The 22,378-nt window shown below is 37.0% G+C and overlaps 1 protein-coding gene across 1 annotated transcript in view; it reads right to left on the reverse strand.

The window, feature by feature from the left end:
* Nucleotides 1-22,378, reverse strand: part of ZSWIM6 (zinc finger SWIM-type containing 6) — a 190,942-nt gene that overhangs the window by 18,838 nt on the left and 149,726 nt on the right. The window contains exons 6-8 of the mRNA XM_025892366.2: nt 5,568-5,747; nt 1,094-1,270; nt 670-816 (exon numbers count right to left, since the gene is read on the reverse strand). Of these exons, the coding sequence (XP_025748151.1) occupies nt 670-816; nt 1,094-1,270; nt 5,568-5,747 (504 nt within the window). The remainder of the gene's footprint in view (nt 1-669; nt 817-1,093; nt 1,271-5,567; nt 5,748-22,378) is intronic.

The following is a 22,378-nucleotide window of genomic DNA, read 5'->3' on the forward strand; positions in this document are numbered from 1 at the left end:
ATAAAGCGAAGTTAAATTAAAATGTGTTGTCAGTTGGCAGCTCATCAAATGTTATTTACAGAATTTAAAAAATCCAGGAGTTTTGATCACTTAAAATAAACCATGTCCTGAAGTACAAACTGTTACAGGTAAAATGTTTTAGAGTGCTTACACACCGTGCCAGCTCTTTTAAAAAAGAGCTTTATAAGGATTAACTAGTTTAATTTTCTCAACAACTCTTAAGAGACAGGTCTTCTACTAAGCCCCATTCCACAGATGAGGAATCTAAATCACAGAGCTCCAGTCACTGCCTAGGGTCTCCCAGCTGGGACCTACGGCTAGGATTCAAACACAGACAGTCTGGCCCCAGACCCCTCACTGTTAGAATTAAAACATACTTTCACAAAATAAGATATTTGGTTGACTGGCATTTTCAATAATTCAGACACACAAAACTATCCCCTAAAAAAATTAACTAACCCAAGAAATATTTTTAAAAATTTCATCTCTTACAACATTCAACCAGGAAAAATGTGCCTAAAATTTCTCACAGATCAGCTATTAACTATTCCCAATGAATGGTCATCTCCATTGATCTCATTTTAAAAGCCATCTCTCTCAAGAGAGGACAAAATCTAGTGATGTCATCACCAAGAATCCCATTCCAATGGAAACAAACTCCACATTCACCTTTTTTTTGAGTTCGGAACATTTCCAACTGTTTCTGTTGCTGTCGTCTTAACGTGTTAACAATAGCTATTGCTAATCTCAGTGCTTCTCTGGGGTACCCATGAGAACGTAATGCGTCCACTCTTGCACAAGCTGTAGGAACATGTTCTAAAACAAAAAGTTAAGGGGAGAAAGTTGCCATCGTCAGACAGATCTACAAAAATAGCATTTAAATATAGTAAGATGTTTTTCCCCAAAATACTATTAAAAAGACACAAGAACCTACTTCTGAACTTGGATTTGAATGAAACACTCAGCTCCTACTGCCAAGCATTCATCCATCTCCCACTGAATCCCTCCACTCTGCACCTCCCACTCCAATAATGCTATAGAAACGAAACAAAGAAGTAAGTCATGGAAACGTCTTTCCGGTTTGGCCACTTACCATGCCAGAGGGGCCACCCGCGGGAGTCAAAGAGGGAGTTTTCAGTGTCGTCATGGTAACAGTAGTTGGTGTATAGGTCACTGCTGATAATGTGCTGCAAGTGGCTATCCTGCCAGTGGAGATCGCACGCCTCAATGGCTCGGGTGAACACTGTCCGATGCGGCCTGTTCGATGAATCTGTTTTTCCCACAATTCAGAAAGCCAGGTCAGCTATTATTCACATGTGAATCCATCAGTCATACCATTCTGTGGCCAGATGTTCATGAACACACCCACACACACTGTCCTGCACCCCCTAAGCGGAAGGATGAAGGGTGAATACTCTCATGTCCTAAGTACTAGGAGGCAAGTCAGCCCAAAGAGCCACCATCCACTCACTTGTTTTATCAAACACACACACTCTGCAGCCATCAAAGCTAAGGTTAAAGGCATCCTGCAAAAAGAAGTGTCAAGTCTAGTTTCCATGCCAAATACACTGAGGAGGCACTCGGCACAAAAGTCACATGAAAACTCACTGCTCCCCACTTCTGAGGTGCTGTGGTGGGCTGCCCTGATGGGATCAACAGCTCTCACAAACACTATGCAAGAGATGCGACACCAGCCATGGAACCTTTCAGGAAGATGCAATCAGCCTTTAAAGATACGCAGAAGGGTTGTGCTTTTGGTTGTATTTTTTAACTATATTGTGCGGTTTTGCACAATTAAAACTATTATGCTTCTTGGGATATAATGATTAAATGCCACTTTATATCCCAAAGGGCATAAATGCATATATTTAACATTTCACAAAGCCACACAACATAGCTACAAAACAAACCAGCGCACTTACCTTGCCCCTACAGGCTGCCTCCTGACTCCTGGGCAGGTTCCATGACTGGTGTGATGTCCCCAGCATAGTGTATGCCGGGGCATCACAAAAGAGCAGAAGCAAACACTCCGAAGAGGATTCAAGTTTCAGGACCTGACGGAGAAAAGAAATGTTTGGGGAATAAAGAATATTCTCATCCCAACTCCTGGGATTATTCAGTCCCTCTGGATAACATGGTTCAAATTCTGTAACTGCAATCCCACCCCTTGGGTCCCCACTCCAGACTTACCTTCAATTGTGGCACAAACCTTAGCCAAGTCTCAACTGAAAATCAGGGTAACAAACTATGCTTACATATGTGTATTTTACTTGGCTCTAGTATCACCCCTCACTGTACTGAGACTTAATAAGAAGCAAACTAGAGCTTTGGCTAAACAAAGACAAAAAAAGGGAATCATAAAAACCAAAACATAACCAAATTGAGAAGAACTCTGGGAACTCATCTAGTGCGATGAGTTCAACTCCCCTATTCTGCCAATGGAACCGAAAACTCAGAGAAGTGACGTGACTTGCCAAGGTCACATGGCCAGGCAATGGCGGTCAAGATCAAAACATAAATATCCACACTCTAAATTCAGCTATTTCAGCTGTTATGAAAGTCTTCTGAGAAGTCTTCAGCTTGGTTTCAGGTCAACTTAGACCTATCTATATTTGAATGCAAGACGTATCAAAATGTATGATGACATAATTTGAGAGGCATAAATACTGACGTCTCTGCTACGGCCCTGCCCAGTGCACAGATGCACACCTTGCAAATAGGAAGAGGGGGCCCTATATTTAAGGGGCTTTGAACCTATCAGGCCGTTTTGCTGAGCAAGGTAGAGATACTCCTACCCAACAGAAAATTGGTTCCATGACTTCTGTCAGTTGGTTAAATATTCCCAAGTCCAAATTTTATACATTTTAAGTGACTCTGTCATTTTGCTTTTTTTATTTAGCTGAAATCACAGAAACAGAATTTAAAACTAGGAGACTTTAAAAAAGCAACTTAGTATTATGCATGTATTAAAAAATTAGAGTTCTACTTCTCAATTTGGCTCACTGTGGTATCAATAATAAAATTAAGGTGTAGAGTATGATTCCATTTATTAAAAAAAACAAAAAACTTAACTTTTCACATGTTTGTATGTATGAGCAAAGAGAAAAGTACAGGAACACACCACACTTTCAACAGTGATTAGCTATAAAAGGCCAATAAAACCAATTCTAACAAAAAAGGTTAAATATTCTGGCTCCTCTAAACAGAAAACAAAAAAGAAAAAAAAAGCTAAATACTAATGAAATAATAATTAAATGAAAATATAAGAAAGTCTCTAATAACATGGTAAATAAAGGTTGTGTACATAGACAATGACTACAAAGATAAAACTTGATTAGTATCAAAATTATGGCCAATTTTTATCTTACATGTCTAGTTTTTTTTAGTTTTGCAACAAGATGGAAAAAAGAAATGGATTATCTAACGAAATTTTCAAAATGATACACAAATTTTAAATAAAGTATATAACACATTAATACATGCTGATTAAAGAAAATTTGGGAAATTCAGAAAAGTAAAAAGGGGAAAACTAACAGCTCTTTTATAAAAAAATTAAAATTAAAAAATTGGCTATCATTCTGGTATATTAAAAAAAAACCTACTCTTTCAAAGAGTCTGGATTTTAATGTTGCTAATTAATTCTAACAAATAATCTTAGCGAAGACAAGGCCTGATTCCCCTTCACATTCACTCCAGTGTGCCAGCACATCCAATTCTGCCCACGGCCTGAGTCCTATGCACACTCTACCCAGCTGCAATGGTGTGGTTGCTGGGCTTTGCTAGCTACCACAGACTCTCCCCTGCATTCCAATACAGGTATGCAGGCCGAACATCAGTGTCCCTCTGTACAGATGTCTCTTCTGACAGCCCCTCTAGAGGATGTGGATATTCTGCTAAAAACAGGAACCCTGTGCCTTTACACCCAATAGCGAGAAACGTTGCCCTTAGAAACTAGATTCTGACTTCATGTGCCTCGACCAAACCAAACATGAAATGAAATTTCATCTGGAGGCTGGACATCTTCTTAAAGGCTCTCTAAATCCATGGAATCTTTCTGTTTAATCAAAGAGAAAGTAACCAAATGTAAAGTAAAGTAGTAAACTGTAAAATGTTAGGATGGCAGTCCCAAAAACTAGGTGGGGAGTGAAACACAGAGAAACCTCCAACTATAGTTAAGTAAAAGGAGATTAAAGAGATTACCTATGTAGATATAGGCATGCCCTTTCCTAGCAAAGGAAGGAAATAAATGTTGAATTGTTAAATTTGAAAATTCTAAGTTTCTGGAAAAAAAGAAACGGAGTATACTTATTTTCTTTGAAGTTATTAAACAAAATAATCATGGGCAATAAAGATACGACAGATTTCAAATACTAAAATCCCAAGGCAAATAACTCTAGACAAAGCAAAGCCAGATCTTTTCCAAGTCCTAAAACTTCTTTTTGATTGGACAAGTCCCTATGGAGTAATACATCTCATTTTCTCTCTTTGTAGAGACTGAAAACACTATGCTAACATTCATACTCAACACAATGTCCACCTCCTTCTAGTAGAACCAGCTTCATATAGGGCCAGCACATACAGAATGACAATCGCGATTCTGGATCCTTCCAGGGTCATTTAACTCCCACCTTACACCGATCGTAACTTTAAAGTCTGTCAAATCCCCCACAGCATCTCTCTCCCCGATCCCCAAAAAAGGCAGCAGGAGCACAAAATCACACAAAAATAGTGACATGAATTGGTGAATTAAAATTTTATTTGTAAGATTTAACTTCTTTAAGGACTTGGTTCTGAAAGAGAGAAGAAAACAGTACAATAGCTGGAAAGGAAAATGAGGCCAACGAAGGATTTGGGGTTTTTTGGAAGATGAGAGGAACTTCATCTAATTGGGTGGGTCCAAAAGAAAAGGAAAGGCTGAAAAAACAGCATAGAAATGAGAGACACAGGTCCTTAAGAGGACATATGGAAATGTCCGAAAAATCTCTTAGTTGTCCCAAAGATTGGAGGTCACTATTAGCTTACAGCAGGTGGGAACAGGTATGCTAGACAGTCCTTTACAATAAAGAATTTTCCTACTCCAAATGCCAACAGAATCTCATGCCCCTCCAGCCCGGTCATAAATGTTTATTTGCTATATTATTAAAACTAACAATTTTTAATGATGAAATTACAAAGCAACCCCAATATGAATTGGTGTGTACCAAGAGAGATAAAAACACACAGTTTCTCAAGCCTCTCAATATTTAGTTTTACAAGGTAATATATTACCACCCTATTCCATGATTTTAATTATTTCCAAAATTAAATAATTAATAGGGAATTTTAACACATACTAATACATAAAAGTATAATATCTCTCCGTATTCTGATAGTATGGACAAACATACACAAAGGAATCAGATAAAAATTAAAAATGCATACATTCATATTCAAAATATGAATGCCTTAAATTACTGTAAGTTCTAGGTGGCAAAATAATTTTCCTACATATATTATGAGTTACTGTTATAAGCATATATGCACAATTAGGTTGATACAAAGTGAGCAGAATATTACTGTGGACTCACCTTGGTTGGCATTTGCACCCTGAGGCAAAGCATTGGTTAAGTTGGGTAATTCACTGCCATGATTTCCATCTTCCCATGGACAGACATCAACACTGTTCCACTTTTTCAGCTGTTTTAGCCAACTGGCCTTCTGCTCCAACTTGCAGTGGGGGTTTAAAACTATACACATCCACAGAGCACCTAATTTAAAGGGAGAGAGGGAAGTAAATTTCAAAAATTATAAAAATTTCCAATTCTAATAAATAATGGTACATTTTAAATGCTTTCAAAATGGACTCAGGTCTGCCATTTTTATAACTCAATTCTCTCCTTAATCCAAGTGATAAATCTCATACAGAGTTTAATGGAAGAACAATAGAGCCCGAATTTAAACCAAATATCCAAACCATGTTACACATAAAGATGAAAGATATTTCAAATGATAACTGTAATCACCTTCTTACTTGTATGACATTTTGGACAAAAATGTCCATAAAGAATACAACCCTACAGGGCGCCTGGGTGGCTCAGTTGGTTAAGCAACTGCCTTCGGCTCAGGTCATGATCCTGGAGTCCCAGGATCGAGTCCCGCATCGGGCTCCCTGCTCAGCAGGGAGTCTGCTTCTCCCTCTGACCCTCCCCCCTCTCATGCTCTCTCTCTCTCTCTCATTCTCTCTCTCAAACAAATAAATAAAATCTTTAAAAAAAAAAAAAGAATACAACCCTACAGTCCAATTTGCCACTTTAATTTACAAACAGGTTTTATATATGAATGCTGCAACAAACCACTCTAAATTGTTTTTCAATGCAAAAATTAAATTTCCCTTTTTATAATAAAATCATAAAGGTATAAAATGGACAGTTTCCTAGTCTTCTTATAAGCTTTCCAAACTTTATTATGTTTTTAAATTAGTATGCATATCTATATATCAATGTGTATTTATATATCAATAAATCTTAAAAAAATTCACTTAAACATACTTCCCTGAATGATTTAACCAGAAACTAATCTTATTATAAGTGAAATCACTAAATTTATGTCTTTATGTGAATGAAATCATTAAACATGCATCAAAATTTCACTTGTTTTTAAAAGGAAAAGCCATAATGAATTTAGAAGGCATAACTCATAATTTGAATTAAGTACTGATAAAATTTATTATTCCTTTCTACATTCTTCAGAGATAGCTAATTCAAACAATTATTTCATAAGTTATAAAACTTCAAGCTTTACTTTACTAATTTCAACACAAGACGGATTCTAGTATTTCAAACCCGTTCTCAACAACACTTTCTCTTTGAAAAGGTATGTGTATCTGTGTCTATTTTAATCCACTATGCTAGCTAAATGAATAACAAAGGTACAAATGAGCAGTTTTTGTCCAAAAGAGAAGCTTTCTATCCTTCCACATTTAAAATTAGCAAGTTTTCCAAGTGTCCATCAATAGATAAATGGATAAAGATGTGGTGTGTACGTGTACACACACACACACACACACACACACACACACACACTATGGAATAATATTCAGCCATAAAAAAATGAAACCTTGCCATTTCCAACAACAAGGATGGAACTAGACAGTATAAATGCTAAGTAAAATAAGTCAGTCAAAGAAAGACAAATCCCATATGATTTCACTCATATGTGGAATTTAAGAAACAAAACAAATGAATGAAGGAAAAAAGGAGAGGAAGAGACAAACCAAGAAACAGACTCTTAACTATAAAGAACAAACTGACGGTTCCCAGAGGGGAGGTGGGTGGGGAATGGGTAAAATAGGTGATAGGGATTAAAGAGTACACTTACAACGATGAACAGGGTAATGTACAGAATTGTTGAATCACTATATTGTACACCTGCAACTAACATAACACTGTATGTTAACTATATTGGGATTAAAATTAAAAACGCAATATAAAATAAAATTAGCAAGGGCTTCTTCAATTATAGAATCTGATATTTTAAATATCATATAACTTTTACCAACAGAAAATAAAAATGGCTACAACCTATTCAAGCCACAGATATCTAAAAATTACATTTCTATATTTTTAAATGCCAATTAAAAACAAAATGTGATCAGTTAAAATGAAATAAACCCACTAGAGCTTATCTCTCCCCATGAACACAAAAAACAGCAACCTGAGTACTCTACAAAGTAAAATAAAAGCAAGCAGACTGGAGAAATAAAATTTTAAGTAAGCCATATCAGGATGATTTCCTGTTACTTTTTTCCCCTCTTTTGTCCTGGCTTTGAGAGAAGATTAACTCCATTTGGGGAACCCTGCAGAGGGCACATACAGCAAAAACTTAAGAGAAATCTCATCGAGTTCATGAGAGAACTGGGAAAAGGGGCCCTCCTCACACTCAGGAGCTGAAGAGGTAGATCCCTAGATGCTATCTACCAACAGGTCTAAGTCCTGTGCACCAGAAAGACCAAAGGCAGCAGAGCAAAACTTTGAAAACTATGGATATTGTCACCCAAAGAAGATGAAACAGAAGTTATAGTCTGAATCTATCCTGGTTGTTGATCGTATGCTTTAAAAAACAAAACAATGCTCCAGAGGACTTTAATAAGACCCAGACTTTCAGGGGACGCCTGGGTGGCTCAATTGGTTAAGCATCAGCCTTTGGCTCAGATCATGATCCCAGGGTCCTGGGATCGAGCCCAACGTCACATTGGGCTCCCTGCTCAGTAGGGAGCCTGCCTCTCCCTCTCCCTTTGCCCATCTGCCCCACTCATGCTTTCTCTCACTCTGCACTCTCTCAAATAAATAAATAAAATCTTAAAAAAAAAAAAAAAGGATCTAGACTTTCACAACACAGTACCCCAAATGTCCAGGATCCAAAATTACTTGGCTTACAAAGAAACAGGGAAATGTGATCAATTCTCAAGGGAAAAAACAATCAACAGATGCCAACTAAGAACCAGATGTTAGAATTATCAGTCAGAGATTTTATAGCAACTATTTTAACTATGCTCCATGAGATGAAGGTAAACACTAATGAAAGGAGTAAAACACAAACTATAAAAAGAACTAAATGGAAATTTTAGAAGTGAAAAAGATACCTGAAATAAAAAATTCACTGGATGAGATCAAGAGCAAAGTTAGTGAATATGAAGATAGTAATGATCTCATCTGAAGAACAGAGAAAACCTTAAAGACAAGTGGGAAAACATCAAAAGGTATAATATTCGTGTCACTGGAGTCCCAGAGGATGAGACATAAATATAGAAAAATGTGGAAGAAATAATGACTGAAAACTTCCAAATTTGGAAAAATATATGAATTTTACAGAACAAAGAAGTTCAGCCAACCACAAAAAGGGTAAACTCAAAGAAAACCATGCCCAAACATCTCATAATCAAATCACTGAAAACCAAAGCTAGAGAAAAATCTTCAAAGCAAAGAATAATAAAACACCGTATATGGAAGAAAGACTCAAATAATTAGAGATTTCTCATCAGAAATCATAGAAGACAGAGGACAGCGGAACAACAGCTTAAAAGTGTTGAAAGAAACTGAAGTATCAACACAAAATTCTATATCCAGCAAAAATATTGCTCAGGAATGATGGTGAAATAAAGGTGTCCTCATATCAGGGAAAACTAAGCATTTGCTGCCAAAGAGACCTGCTCTAGAAGAAATGCTAAAGGAAGTTCTTTAGGCTAAAGAAAAATAACACCAGAGGGAAACTGGGAAATACAGGAATAAAAGAAGAGCAATAGAAATGATAAATACCTGACTACATATAACAAACTGCTTTTGTCCTTTTACGTTCTTTAAAATAAATGTGACTATTGAAAGCAGCAATTTGAACACTCCCTTGCTGCATTTTAAATGTATGTAGATGTAATACGCATAAAAACTATAACATAAAGAAGGGAGAGTAAAGGGACCTATAAGATTGTTAGACTCTACATTCTACTTAAAGTGGCAAAATATCAAATCAAAGTAGACTGGTTAAGGTTACATAGGTTTATTATAATACCAAAACCATTAAAACTATACAAAGAGATACAAACAAAAAAGACAACAGATTAAGTGAAATACTAAAAAATGTTAGAACAATCCAAAGTAGGAGAGGAGAAAGCAGGGAAGAAGGAACAAAGGAATAAAAACAAAGAGGATAAACAGAAAACAAGTATTAAATGGTAGACTTAAATTCAACTACATCAATAATTATATTAAATGTAAATGGTCTAAACATACAAATTAGAAGATATGGTAAAATCAGATTAAAAAGCAAGACTCAACTCTATGCTATGTACAAGTAAGCTACTTTAAATATAATGACATAGATGGATTAAACGGAAAAAGGATAGAAAAAGATATACTATGCAAACACTTTCAAAATAAACCTGAAGCGGCCATATTAATATCAGACAAAGTAGATTTCAGAACAAGGAATAGTTACATCAGATAAGGTGAGACATAATAGGATAAAAGGGTCAGTTCTCTAAAAACACATGAGAATCCTAAATGGATAAAGCTAAACCTAACATTAAGACTTCAAAATACATTAAGTATTTAGCTTAAAGCCTAAAGGAGAAATAGACAAATTCACAAATATATTTAGAAACTTTTAACAGTCCTTTTTCAATAACTAATAAAACAAATAGACAGAAAATTAGCAAGGATGAATACCTAAACACTATCAACCAATTTAGCCTCACTGACATTTACAGAACATTCCACCTACTATTACTAGAAAAAACAAAACAAAATACTACTCTTTTAAAAATGCACAAAGAACATTCACCAAGATAGTCCGTATTCTAGGCCATAAAACAAGCTTTGACAAACTTGAAAGAACTGAAATCATACAAAGTATATTCTCTGATGTAACAGAATTAAACCAGAAATCAATAACAGGAAGATATTTGGAAAATCCCCAAATATCTGGGAACTAAGTAACACTTATAAATAACTCATGACTAAAAGAGGAAGTGATGAGAAAAATCAGAAAATACTCTGTACTGAATGAAAACACAAATAAAATACATCAAAATTTGTGACCTAGAGCTAAAAAGGGAAATGTACAGTATTAAATACTTATACTGGAAAAGAAGAAAAAATTCAAAGCAATAATCTAAATATCCACCTTAAGAAACTAGAAAGAGAATGAGAAATTCAAAGCCAGCAAACAGAAGGAAGTAACAGAGCAGAAATTAATTAAATTGAAAACTGCCCACCCCCCAAATTCTATGAAACCAAAAGATTAATGAAATCAATAAACCTATAATCAGAGAGAGAAAAAAAGAAAGACAAACTATCAGTATCAGGAATAAAAGAGGACATATCATTATAATTCCTACAGAGGCATTAAAAGGCTCATAATGGAATTCTATGAACAACTTTATGCCTATAAATTCTACTTATTAGATTAAATAAATAAATTCCTCAAAAATCAAAAATTACCAAAGTTCACGCAGGAAGCAATAATAATAACCTGAATAGTAATAAATTTATTAAAGAAATTAAATCTGTATTTAAAAATCTCTAAAATGCAGGTTCAGATGTTTCCCTGGAGAATTATACCAAACATTTAAGAAAGAATATCAATTCTATAAAATACCTTCCTGACAACAGAGAAGGGAAAATGGTTTCCAACTTATTTTAAGAGGCCAACATCACCCTGATACCAAAACCAGACAAAGATATTACAAGGAAATACAATTACAGATCAATATCCCTCAAGAACATAGGAGTAAAACACCTCAACAAAATATGAGAAAAATCTAATTAAGAAATATACAAAAAGAAAAATACACCACGACCAAGTACAGTTTAACCCAGGAAAGCAAGGCTGGTTTGACATTAAAAATCAGAGTTAGTAACTCACTATATTAACAGACTAAGAAAAAAACAAAAACAAAAACATGGCCATTTCAACAGATGCAGAAAAAGCAATTTTCTTCAATAGAAAAAGCCATTGATGGGGCGCCTGGGTGGCTCAGTCGTTAAGGGTCTGCCTTCGGCTCAGGTCATGGTCCCAGGGTCCTGGAATCCAGCCCTGCATCTGGCTCCCTGCTCAGTGGGAAGCCTGCTTCTCCCTCTCCCACTCCCCCTGCTTGTGTTCCCTCTCTCGCTGTGTCTCTCTCTCTCAAATAAATAAATAAAATCTTTTAAAAAAAAAAAAAAGAAAGAAAAAGCAATCGACAAAATTCAACATTACTTCATAATAAATAAAACTCTCAGCAAAATAGGAAGAGAAGATAACTCAGCCTGATAAAGGCATCTGCAAAAGAAATCCTACATTAACATCATAATAGCAAAAGGCTGAACGTTTTTTCTGAGATCAAAACAAGGCAAAGATATCTGCTCTTACCTCTAGTGTTCAACATCACACCGAGAGACAGAGAATCTTAGGCTCCACACCCAGCACTGAACCTGATGCAGGGCTCGATCTCAGGATTCTGAGATCGTGACCTGAGCCGAAGTCAAGAGTCAGATGCTTAACTGACTGAGCCACCCGGGTCTCTCTACAGCAGCTTTATTCATAAATGCAGAAGACTGGAAACAACCTGAATGTCGTTGCATTGGTGAATGGAAAAACAAACTGATGCATTCATATAACTGACTACTACTCGGTAGTAAGAAACAAACCCCTGACACACACATAACATCTCAAATGCATTATACTAAGTGAAGGAAGCCAGAATCAAAAGGAAGGATACGTGGGTGTACACACATATACACTCTCATTATTTAATTTATAGGACATTTTAGAAAAGGTAAAATTAAAGGAACTGATCACCAATGCAAGGGACTGAGAGTCAGCAATGGAAATAACACATAGGGACAGTGTGAGGGAATTTTTGGAGGGGATATAACCATTTCATATGTTGATTGTGGTGATTGTTACAGGACTCTATTCATTTGTCCAAACTCAAAACTGTACAGCAAAAAATTCAGATGTATGTGTTTCTTAATAATTACAATAGACACTTATGTAAAGTAATACATTTGCAGTCCAAAGAGTTCTAAATTGTACATTTCAGGTTTAATCTACTTCATAAAAATACTTTGAGGACAGGTGCAACCACAGATTTCAACTACATGATTCTTTCTTTGCCCATTTTTCTCTCTCTCTCCTTTCCTGCCTAACCTCTTTCAGATATCATTCAAGGTAGAATTTAACCTCATATTTTGTCCACTGCTTTTTTTTTTAACGATTTTTTAAAAATATTTATTTATTAGAGACAGAGAGCGTGTGAGAGAGATCACAAGCAGGGGGGAGGGGTGGAGGGAGAAGCAGACTCCCCACTGAGCAGGGAGCCTGATGTGGGACTTGATCCCAGTACCCTGGGATCATGACCTGAGGCGAGGGCAGACGCTTAATTGACTGAGCCACCCAGGTGCCCTGTCCACTGCTTTTTATGCAAAATCTGCTGCCTCGTGGTCAGATGCAGTGCTCTCTTAATGTGAATCATCCTGTCATAATAAAGATTCTTAGGAGGTCTTCTTATGGCTTCTTTTATACCATCATTCTCACATACTGTATCATCTTGCCCTAACCCCAATTTATTGAACCCTGCAGCACTACAGTATCATTTTTGGATACCCCCCAGCCCCCAGCTGGATGCTGCAATGGCAGGCCTGCTCTCCATGATGATCCAACACCACAGGTGTATGTATTTTCATAGTATTTATAGTATATTTTACAGTATAGTAAGAATTTTACTGTATGCAAATTTCAAAGCAAACTACTGCTACATAATACCTGTATCAAACAATACTGACTACTGGTACTCCAAAGATTTAAGTATGAGCGTTCTTTCAGCAGGAATCCTCTAACAAGCCAATGGACATTGCATAAATCACTACCTTTTTAATCCTATGCCTTTCCCATGCCCAGAAACAGAAAATCAGCTTCTAATGAAACATGACAACACACTGTCAACAACGCAAGGGACAAATCCAAATGGTACCTAAAGAACCTAAAATTGACAGCCTTTTCCATTGAAGACCACTGGACAATGAGATATAACTTTACCTGGTTTTAGGTTGTGGATTGATGGACACCCTAACAACATGAAAAAAGTTACATATAAGTAATTAAATAAAAGCTATATATTGGATCAAAAATTGCCATTGATATATATGAGGCTACACTGAACTAAAAAAATTTCCAAATCATCAAATTACCTTTTTAAAAAGTAAAATCCTAATATTCAACAGCTAATGCTTAAAAATTAAGAAATATTTCAGGGGCACCTGGGTGGTGCAGTTAGTTTAAGTGTCAGACTCTTGGTTTCAGCTCAGGGTTGTGAGATCAAGCCCTGCATCAGGTTCCATTGCTCAGCGAGTAGTCTGCTTAAGACTCTCTCCCCATCTCTCTGCTCCTCCCCCCACTCTCTGTGTGTGTCTCTCTCTAATAAATAAGTAAATCTTTAAAAAAAAAGGACATTTTAAGTTTCTCTTCCAAGATGTTTTTATCTTATAATTCTACTAATCTTAAATGAACATATTATCAGACAAAACTAAAATCAAGAAGTTGCCCTGAAAGATGTGCTGTGACTAGTAGTTTCATCATCAGGTTGTTAATGCATTAACAAGGTTGTGTGTAAAAGGGCAACAAGTAAATTAATATGGACAAATAATGTGGAAAGATAAATGTCTTTCCAAAACGAGTGATTTATCTTCAATGTGTTCATTATGAATAAAAACTCTGTATTTCAGGGTCCTGAGATCGAGCCCCACATTGGGCTCCATGCTGGGCATGGAGCCTGCTTAAGACTCCCCCTCTCTCTGCTCTCTCTCTCCCTTTCTAAGAAAGAAAGAAAGAAAGAAAAAAAAAAGAGAAAAAAACCACAAATAGATTATGGTCCTTATAAGCAAAATGCTAAATGTTCTTGGAAACTTTAAGTAATGATTTCTATGATTTGAGGAAAAAAGAAATCCATCCTAGACTTTCAATGCTTACATTTCTCTAATTAGAAAATTTCCATTTTACAGAATGAGAAAAAATTTCAAAAGCCAAGCTTTTATTAATTTGCCTATAACATTCTTCTATTGCTCACCTCCCCAAAGAGAGGTTTCATCCTGAAAGGATGTTCTTAATGTTAGATTCAAGTTCAGAGCTATAATAGATATGGTCTTTTATCTTAATAGTCACCACTACAAAAGCTGTAATTAGCCTTAATAACCAAATTAACCAAATTGAGTAAGTCATTCTCCAAATTTTATTAATTCAGAGTCTCACTTTGGGCATTTATCTCCTTCTCCTCCAACACATGCCTGAAACATTTGTAGTTTTAAAAATAAGGCTCTTTGATAATTAAACACTTCATTCTGCTGTCCATCAGAAACATTAACCCTTGAAAAGATTCAACCAAAAATACTACACAGAACTCAGTGAGAACTTAGCGTTTCTAGCACCTACCGGAGGACCTGGCATCTATAAAAGTATTATTGGTTCTTTCAGAAAGGACACTTAATTATTTGCTATGAATTACAATGAAAACAAATTCAATACTTTTAAATTGCTTTCCTAGCTTCAATGCCTCAAAGTGTATAAAGGCAATTATCAAATCACTGGTGTGTGCATCATTCAGTTTCTGAATTATCCAAAAGCACATTTCAGCTCTAGTCCAGCTTTTCTCCACCATCCAGCATGCTTTTACTCTTCTTTCCAGTAAGCCACCTAATCTGCACGCAGTGATTTCACCAAAAAGATGCACTGTAACATACAAGCCAAAGTAAACCAAAACTAGGAAGGCAACTCCCCTGAGAAGAAGAAAAAGATGAAAGAACTCTTTTGCACAAGGTGAACAGTTCCAAACCACTCAGTAGTCTTAAACCTGTTCACATCCTATAACTGACCAAACAGTGAGCGAATGTGGGCAGACTCACACTGAGGCAGAAGACAAATCATCACAAAGACGTTTCAGGTTACTTCTGTATTTCACCAATAACAGTGCCAGCACACAAGCACCCATAATCCCAGAAAATGTGGGTAACAAGAATTAATGAATTCTACATGCCCTGAAAGCCTGTCCTTTCCATCAAACATTTAGATGTACAAATTACTACCACTTTGCCCCACCTCAAATACCTACTGTTTTACATTTCCAACTAGAAGAAATGTTTGATATACAACCTCTGATCTGTAAAGGGCAAGGTATGCCCCAGGCCCGCCCATTTAGTGTCTCTAAGGTGGCAGTTCCCTACTTAAACCATAGGAATAATAATTCCTACCTACCTCACAGGGCTGTTTAGACTTAAAGTGTTTGAAAACTGCAGAGTTCACTCAGCTCTAAAAGGTACACTCTGCAAACCCCTGTGCAGAAGATTTTGACGTTGAGGACACGGAGACTCAAAGGTTAGAACAGGATTAGAGGGCTCAGATTGCAAGTGATTCTGTGAATACCCTTATAAGTATTTTATATTTCATCAAATAAAACAATTAAGAGAACATATTAAATAAACAAAATATCAGTGACATTAAACACTTAAGCTAGTAATAATGGGTTCCCGTAAATTAATTTCCACTTGCTGTGTGATTTTAGCAGGAAACATCTTTTAGTCTCTCCTTTTCCCTCAGTTTCAACAATAGGCTTTTAAATGTGTTTTGTTTTCTGGTAGGCATTGTTCTCTCCAGCCTCCCAGGCCCCAGCTGGGGCCCACAGGGCCACTTAGAGGTCTGAGATGCTTTGGGTAATTTTGTCCTTAACTATTCGCACGGAGGAGGCTCTCAACCTCATCCCTATCCCTACATTTTCTCTGCCCATGGTAACTTCATGCCAGAGGATGGACAAAGAGTGCAATGCTGAAGCCTGCGTACACTGTTCCTTTAGCACCCCCTTCCTTAGCATCTCTGCCAAAACTTCTGGCTACCATCCAATCCACTCTGCCTCCCTTTTTCATTTTCAATGCCCAGGTTCTGCAGTCTTCTATAGGACGCAAAATTAAGTTACCTGAACTCAAGTTGTTATTCATCAGAGGAGGAAAAACCCAGAAGTCAAACTAGGTAAAATTTGGTATAATGAGAATATAAAGGTGAGAAAGAATTACTGTAAAAAAAAAATTATTAAAAATGGAGATGCAGGGACGCTCGGATGGCTCAGTCAGTTGAGCGTCCTACTCTTGATCTAGTTTAGAGGTCTTGACCTCAGGGTCGGGAGTTCAAGCCCTGTTGCGGAATATGCTAAGATCATGTTACACTGTTTATTAATAATAAGCATTCACTTTTGACAAACATCAGACTTAACCCAACATAAGGGAAAAACTGAAATAATAGAACTTCATTTTCACACATTGTTATATCCTATACTGCTAGAGAAATTTGGCATTTGGAAAACCACCAAAGCATGAAAAAAAAAAGGAAAACAACCAAAGCAGGAAGTATTATTAGAGAGATAACCACTATTCTGGTTATCTATTACTATGTAAAAACCTACCCTAAACTTACTGGCTTAATACAGAATGTATCATTGTATCTCATGATTCTGTAGGTCAGAAACGCTCTCCTCCTAACTTTCCCCCTGCCTCAACACAGCCCCTTCATGTGGAAGCATGGGCCTTCTCAGAGCACGGCAGCTTCAGGATGTGAAACTTCAGATTCCTTACATGGAAACTCAGGGACTCAAGATGGAACCTTCTACAAGAAAGTGAACCTGCTAGTCATGTGATGTTTGGACTTAGAAATTGGCCCAGCATCTACTCTGCCATATTCTGTTGGTCAAACAATTTTTAAAAATTGACCAGATACAAGAGGAGAGAACAAACTCCATGTCTCGGTGGGAGAGTAGCAAAGGATCTGTGGCCATCTTTATCTACCACCAATTACCAGAAAAGATTATAAATCTACTAGATTACAAAATGGTAAATGAAGGTATTTATTAATGAGTATAAGAATGTTGTTAGTTAAGCTAATCAACCCTGAATAAACCATTGAACATATGAGAAGAGTTGCAAATAAAGCAAAAAACAAAAAAGTCATTATGAAAACTTAACAGCATAAAAGGTATCCCAACACACAGTGTAATATTAAGTGCTGGTTTCTATGCTAATTTTTTATCCCTTCAAGGAAAATCCTAACAATATCAGGTTACACATGTTAGGTTTCTAATTAGAGTCTACATTTAAAGTTTTAAAATGTGTCTTTAGGGTACGAATCATTCCATCTAGTTCAGCGAACATACTTCTAAAAGTGAATGGTATCTTTACTTATCCACCTGACAGTAAATGCTGCCATTTATTGAATATTCACCTCACACTAACCCTGTACTATGTACTTTACACACATGATCACATTGTACCCTCACGAAAACTTGAGGGTACAGAGAAGGAAACTGAAGTTCAGAGAAAAGAATGGTATTGTGCTGCTATTAAAGATGGGAGCCAGACTCATGCTCCCTAAAAACCAATATTCTCAACAGTCAGGTATTTAGCCTCTGCCAATCTATGTGGTCAAAAAGAACTTCTGTAAGTTAGGATTCGTATGTGCAGCTATGCATACATAAATTCCAAAAATTCCATTTTTGTCTCTTGACAGAATCATCATTCCATTCCTCATGTTTTAGCAGTATAATGCAAAGGGGCACATTACTGTCTAAAATTATGAAGAAACCTTAAAGGCACAGCTAAGAAACCCTGTACTTTATTTAATCATGTATTCTTATGTACTTAGACCATGTCCCTCCAACATAGAGAAAGCATCTCAAAGAAAAACCTACACAGGTCCACCTAAAAAGAGCCTAATTAAACCAAAGAAAACTACATTTTTCAAAACTGACAGCCACAGCAAACAAGTAATTTCCCTGTAGATTAAAACAACAGATAAACAATCAAAAGCTCATCTAATAATTCAAGACTGATTATTCAAATTGGAAGAATTCCATTCTCTCTGAAAATACGATGTACTCTGAGGTCTGGTCTGCTGGAACAGAGTGGCGTCAGCATTTCCAGGGTAATGCACCTGCGTGTGACTGAGCGTGTCTTAGCCTGTGGGGAGCATTGCTGGGTGGAGCATGAGGATTTGTGACTGAATAAATCAGCTGGCCATTCTCTAGTGCTACCCCCAGAGTCAGGGACACTTGTTTTTAAAGTCCCTTCTACTTCACGGGTTTCTGTTAATATGCAAATCAATTCAGTAGTTAAAATAAAAGGTGCACATTTTCCATAAAAGATACTTGGGAGTTTTTGATAAAGGTGGCTCTTCTCCCTATTTTTCAGAAGATACGGTGCATCTAATGCTAATGGGGAGAGCACAGGCACAGTGGCAAGTGGGGAGCAGAAGGCAGAGGAGCAGGGCAACCAGCACCACCCTCTCTAAAGCTGAGACGAAGAAAAGTTAGTGATTCCCTTTTGCCTCTGTCTCAAAGGCAGAGAATGAAGACTGTTACATAGCTTAATTCCTACTTTTTAATATCATGTTTCTTCTTACAAAATAGTAACAGATGAAGTAAAACAATCACTTGTGGTATTTCCCAGGGTTCCACAGTTATAAAACAATTCATAATATTTATCATATTTATTTTTGTTCTCAGAGGCTATTATGAGAGGCTAGAATTTCATGCATGATCCAATTAACTAATTATACTTATTTAGAGGCCATGAAATGCCTAACTGCAGTCACAAATAGGAGATCACTGGTATAATTAGTTGTGCTAGCAAAACTACAGTCACAAAATTTCTTGGATCAGACCACACAAAAACTGTGACCCTAATTATAGTATTGTTCTCAGCACAATTCAGTCTTAATATGTTAGTCACCCATGTTTGAAGTGTAAGTTTAACTGGTGAAAACATTCTCCTTACTTTAAATTTGGTATGCTAGTTTCTAATTCACTAAAACACTTCTTGGAAAATTTCAAAATCATGCCTCAGGTACACTGTATCAAGAGAGCTTTTGAGATCATTTAAGTCAAGCAGGACTAAGCCCTAAGCAAAAGGGCACAGAATTGATTATCATCTGACCAGGCTCTGAGAAAAGACTGAGAAAATAAACCACAGATATTCCAAAACAGTTAACAGGTATCCTGTTAATGCCAGAATGTTCCCTTCTGGCAAACCTGTGGTCCTCATCTAATATGCAGTCTTCCCATTCCATTTGATTTGTCAGTGCTTTCAGGTCAATGTGTAAAATTCACCAAAGACAGGCAAGCCTGACCTTACTGGGAATCTGGTTCTGTAGGAAGGACCAGAGCCAGCTCTTCTACCACTCACCACCCTTCTCCTTTTTGAGGGAGGGAGGAAAGACAGAAAAAATCAGAAAGAGAAAAAAGGCACAATGACAGATGTCTTATTTTGATACACGAAAAGGGCAGTCAGTGTTAGTGAGGGGAAGGAATGTGAACTGGGGTAACCTGCAAGAGCATAGTATAATCACTTTCCCTGGGCTCTGCACTGGCTGCTTAACTAAGCTGTCTTCACAAATGGTTCTATGATTCATCCAACAGTCCAAGTTTACATAAATCTATTTCTGAAGACTCCTAAGGTCTTCATGATGTCTCTCTCCTATAAGCTTCCTACTGGGTCCACTTTCCCAACACAGGCAAGAGACTACTGGAATTTTTGAAAAAGAAAGTGTCATGCATTATCTAATCATCTTATTTTAGGCCGTAAGAATCCACATTATGGTCATTTTACAGATGAGGAAACTAAGGTTCTCTCTAAGATAAGGGATCTGTCCAGCGCTACACAGTTAGTAAATATGAGGATCAGAATCCACACTTAAGATCATCTGACTCCCAATAAATCTGTTCTTTATATTCCAGTTCAAGGCTTTGAAAAACTGAAACAGTCCAGGTGGGCTTATATCTGTTTGCCCCTTTGAAAAAGCATGCTTGGTTAGGTGTATTCCATTTGAATATATGTTATAAAACTGACATAGAATAGTGATTCTGAATATGAAATGTATGAGATCTATCCTCAAAATTTTCTGAAACAGGTCCTACATTATATAACTTCATTTCTTCAGCTGTCTTAGGCAGTCTTGGGCTGCTTTTTATTTTTCCCTTACTCATTTTGTTTCCTAACGAGACTATAAGCTTCTAACGACAGTGCCTACCATAAGGCCCTGTAAACAGCAGGTTATTGTTAATTGACCTGCTGTTCTGCTAAGGTACCCTACCGTCCACCAGTCATATTTGGGGATAAGTGCTTCCCTGAGCCAGTAGGACAACAACCTGCCTTTCACTTAACCATGGAGAATACCAACTTAGGATAAAAGATCGTCAGGAGCCCTAACAAAAAATAATCAAATTTACCAAAGGTTATGATTATGGAATACTGATGAATACACTCTTAACACCACAGTTGTATAAGAATCCCCAGAAAAAGGGATTGTAGTAATTGGTCATATCAGAACTGCAATTTTATTCATAAAAACAGTTTCTTAATGCACTGACTTTTCTATGGAGTTTAGAAAGAACCTGTGATGGGTGCTGAGTTTCTTGGGAGAAAAGAATGTTTCATTTTGCTCTAATTCATTCTATTACTGAATTAAACTCTGATGTACTGGTCTTGACAAGTGCTTCATGCTGATTGTATTGTGTATGATAGTATAATCACTCCCCATGCATTTCCCACTGGCTGGCTGATTAATGCAATAGATTACCTGCAGCATTGATGGCAAGGGGGAATCACTGCCCTTCTGTACTGTACACTGTTTGTATTTCAGTGTGTGTTCATGTATGTGTTGTGTGTGCGCATCCGCGCACGCAAGCGTTTAGGCATACACAGGCACCCATGAATATCCACCATGGGTGGAAAAGGTGGGATAAGCCAGGAGGAGAAGAAAACTGAGGACACAGTGAGGATTATGGCCTTTCAAACACTGTTTTTAGTACACCAAAAATACTTCCTAAGGCTTCCAGATAGGTATTTAACATCACACTTCAGTTATTCATTCATTATTTTATTCACAAATATTTTACTGAGCACCAACTATATGCCAGGCACATTTTTTTCCCACCTGTACAGGAAAACTAACTTAAAAAAATGCGTCATTTTCAGTGTTCTAATTAGTGTACAGGAAGGGCAAAAGGGGGTGAGTTTATCACATGAACACTAATACAGAGATGGAAAAGGATGGCTCTGGAATTAGTTTAAATGCACCAAAAAGAGAGCAACTGACAAGATCATTAAGTACAGTGAGTGGTTTAAATGGCTTCAAAACAAACAAAAATCTCTCAGACTAGCTGGTCTACTTAGGACCCTAACATTTAGCAAAGAGCATCTTCTGTGTATGATCAATATGTATGGTGAATAGGTTGCTGAACACATTAATGTCATCTTTAAATGTCTGTATGTCAGGTGTCAGACTTTTGTGGTCTTGGCAACATTTTGAAAGCATTCTTCCTAACAGGATTTTCTTCCACTTCCAAGCTTATATTTGACCCAAGTGCCTGGTTTACAGTCCTCCCATCCAGCCCCCTCAGCCCATGCTCATCCACAAGAGAGACTGTAGCTTCCAATCTAAGCCATTTCAAGGTTGCTAATAACCTAAGTCTGATTCCTGATCAATGAATTCTTACTCTCTCCTCCAGGTTTGCCCAAGCAAATTTTGAAATTTACTAAGATACCCCAAAAGGAAAGGGGCTGGGAAGCACAACCTAGGGTCAAGGTATAGCTGGTCATAGTTCAAATTCACAGAGATTTTGATTTCTCTGTCAAAGGTTATCTTTGCAATAGGAGACACAGAGAGTTGGAAGAGTTAGCCACTTTCAGACAATTACTGTCATTATTCCCAGTTATTTGTTTCTAGATCAGAGCCTGAGAAAATAGCTTCGAACCCAGGCACTAACTCATCCAAGCAGTTTAATGGCTGAAGGCCCCTTCCCTGTATTTTACCACACAGCATACTATTTCCAATT

Source organism: Callorhinus ursinus, unplaced genomic scaffold, assembly GCF_003265705.2.
Source record: "Callorhinus ursinus isolate GAN/ISIS: 27379988/994484 unplaced genomic scaffold, GSC_fseal_2.0 scaffold23, whole genome shotgun sequence".
Lineage (NCBI taxonomy): Eukaryota > Metazoa > Chordata > Mammalia > Carnivora > Otariidae > Callorhinus > Callorhinus ursinus.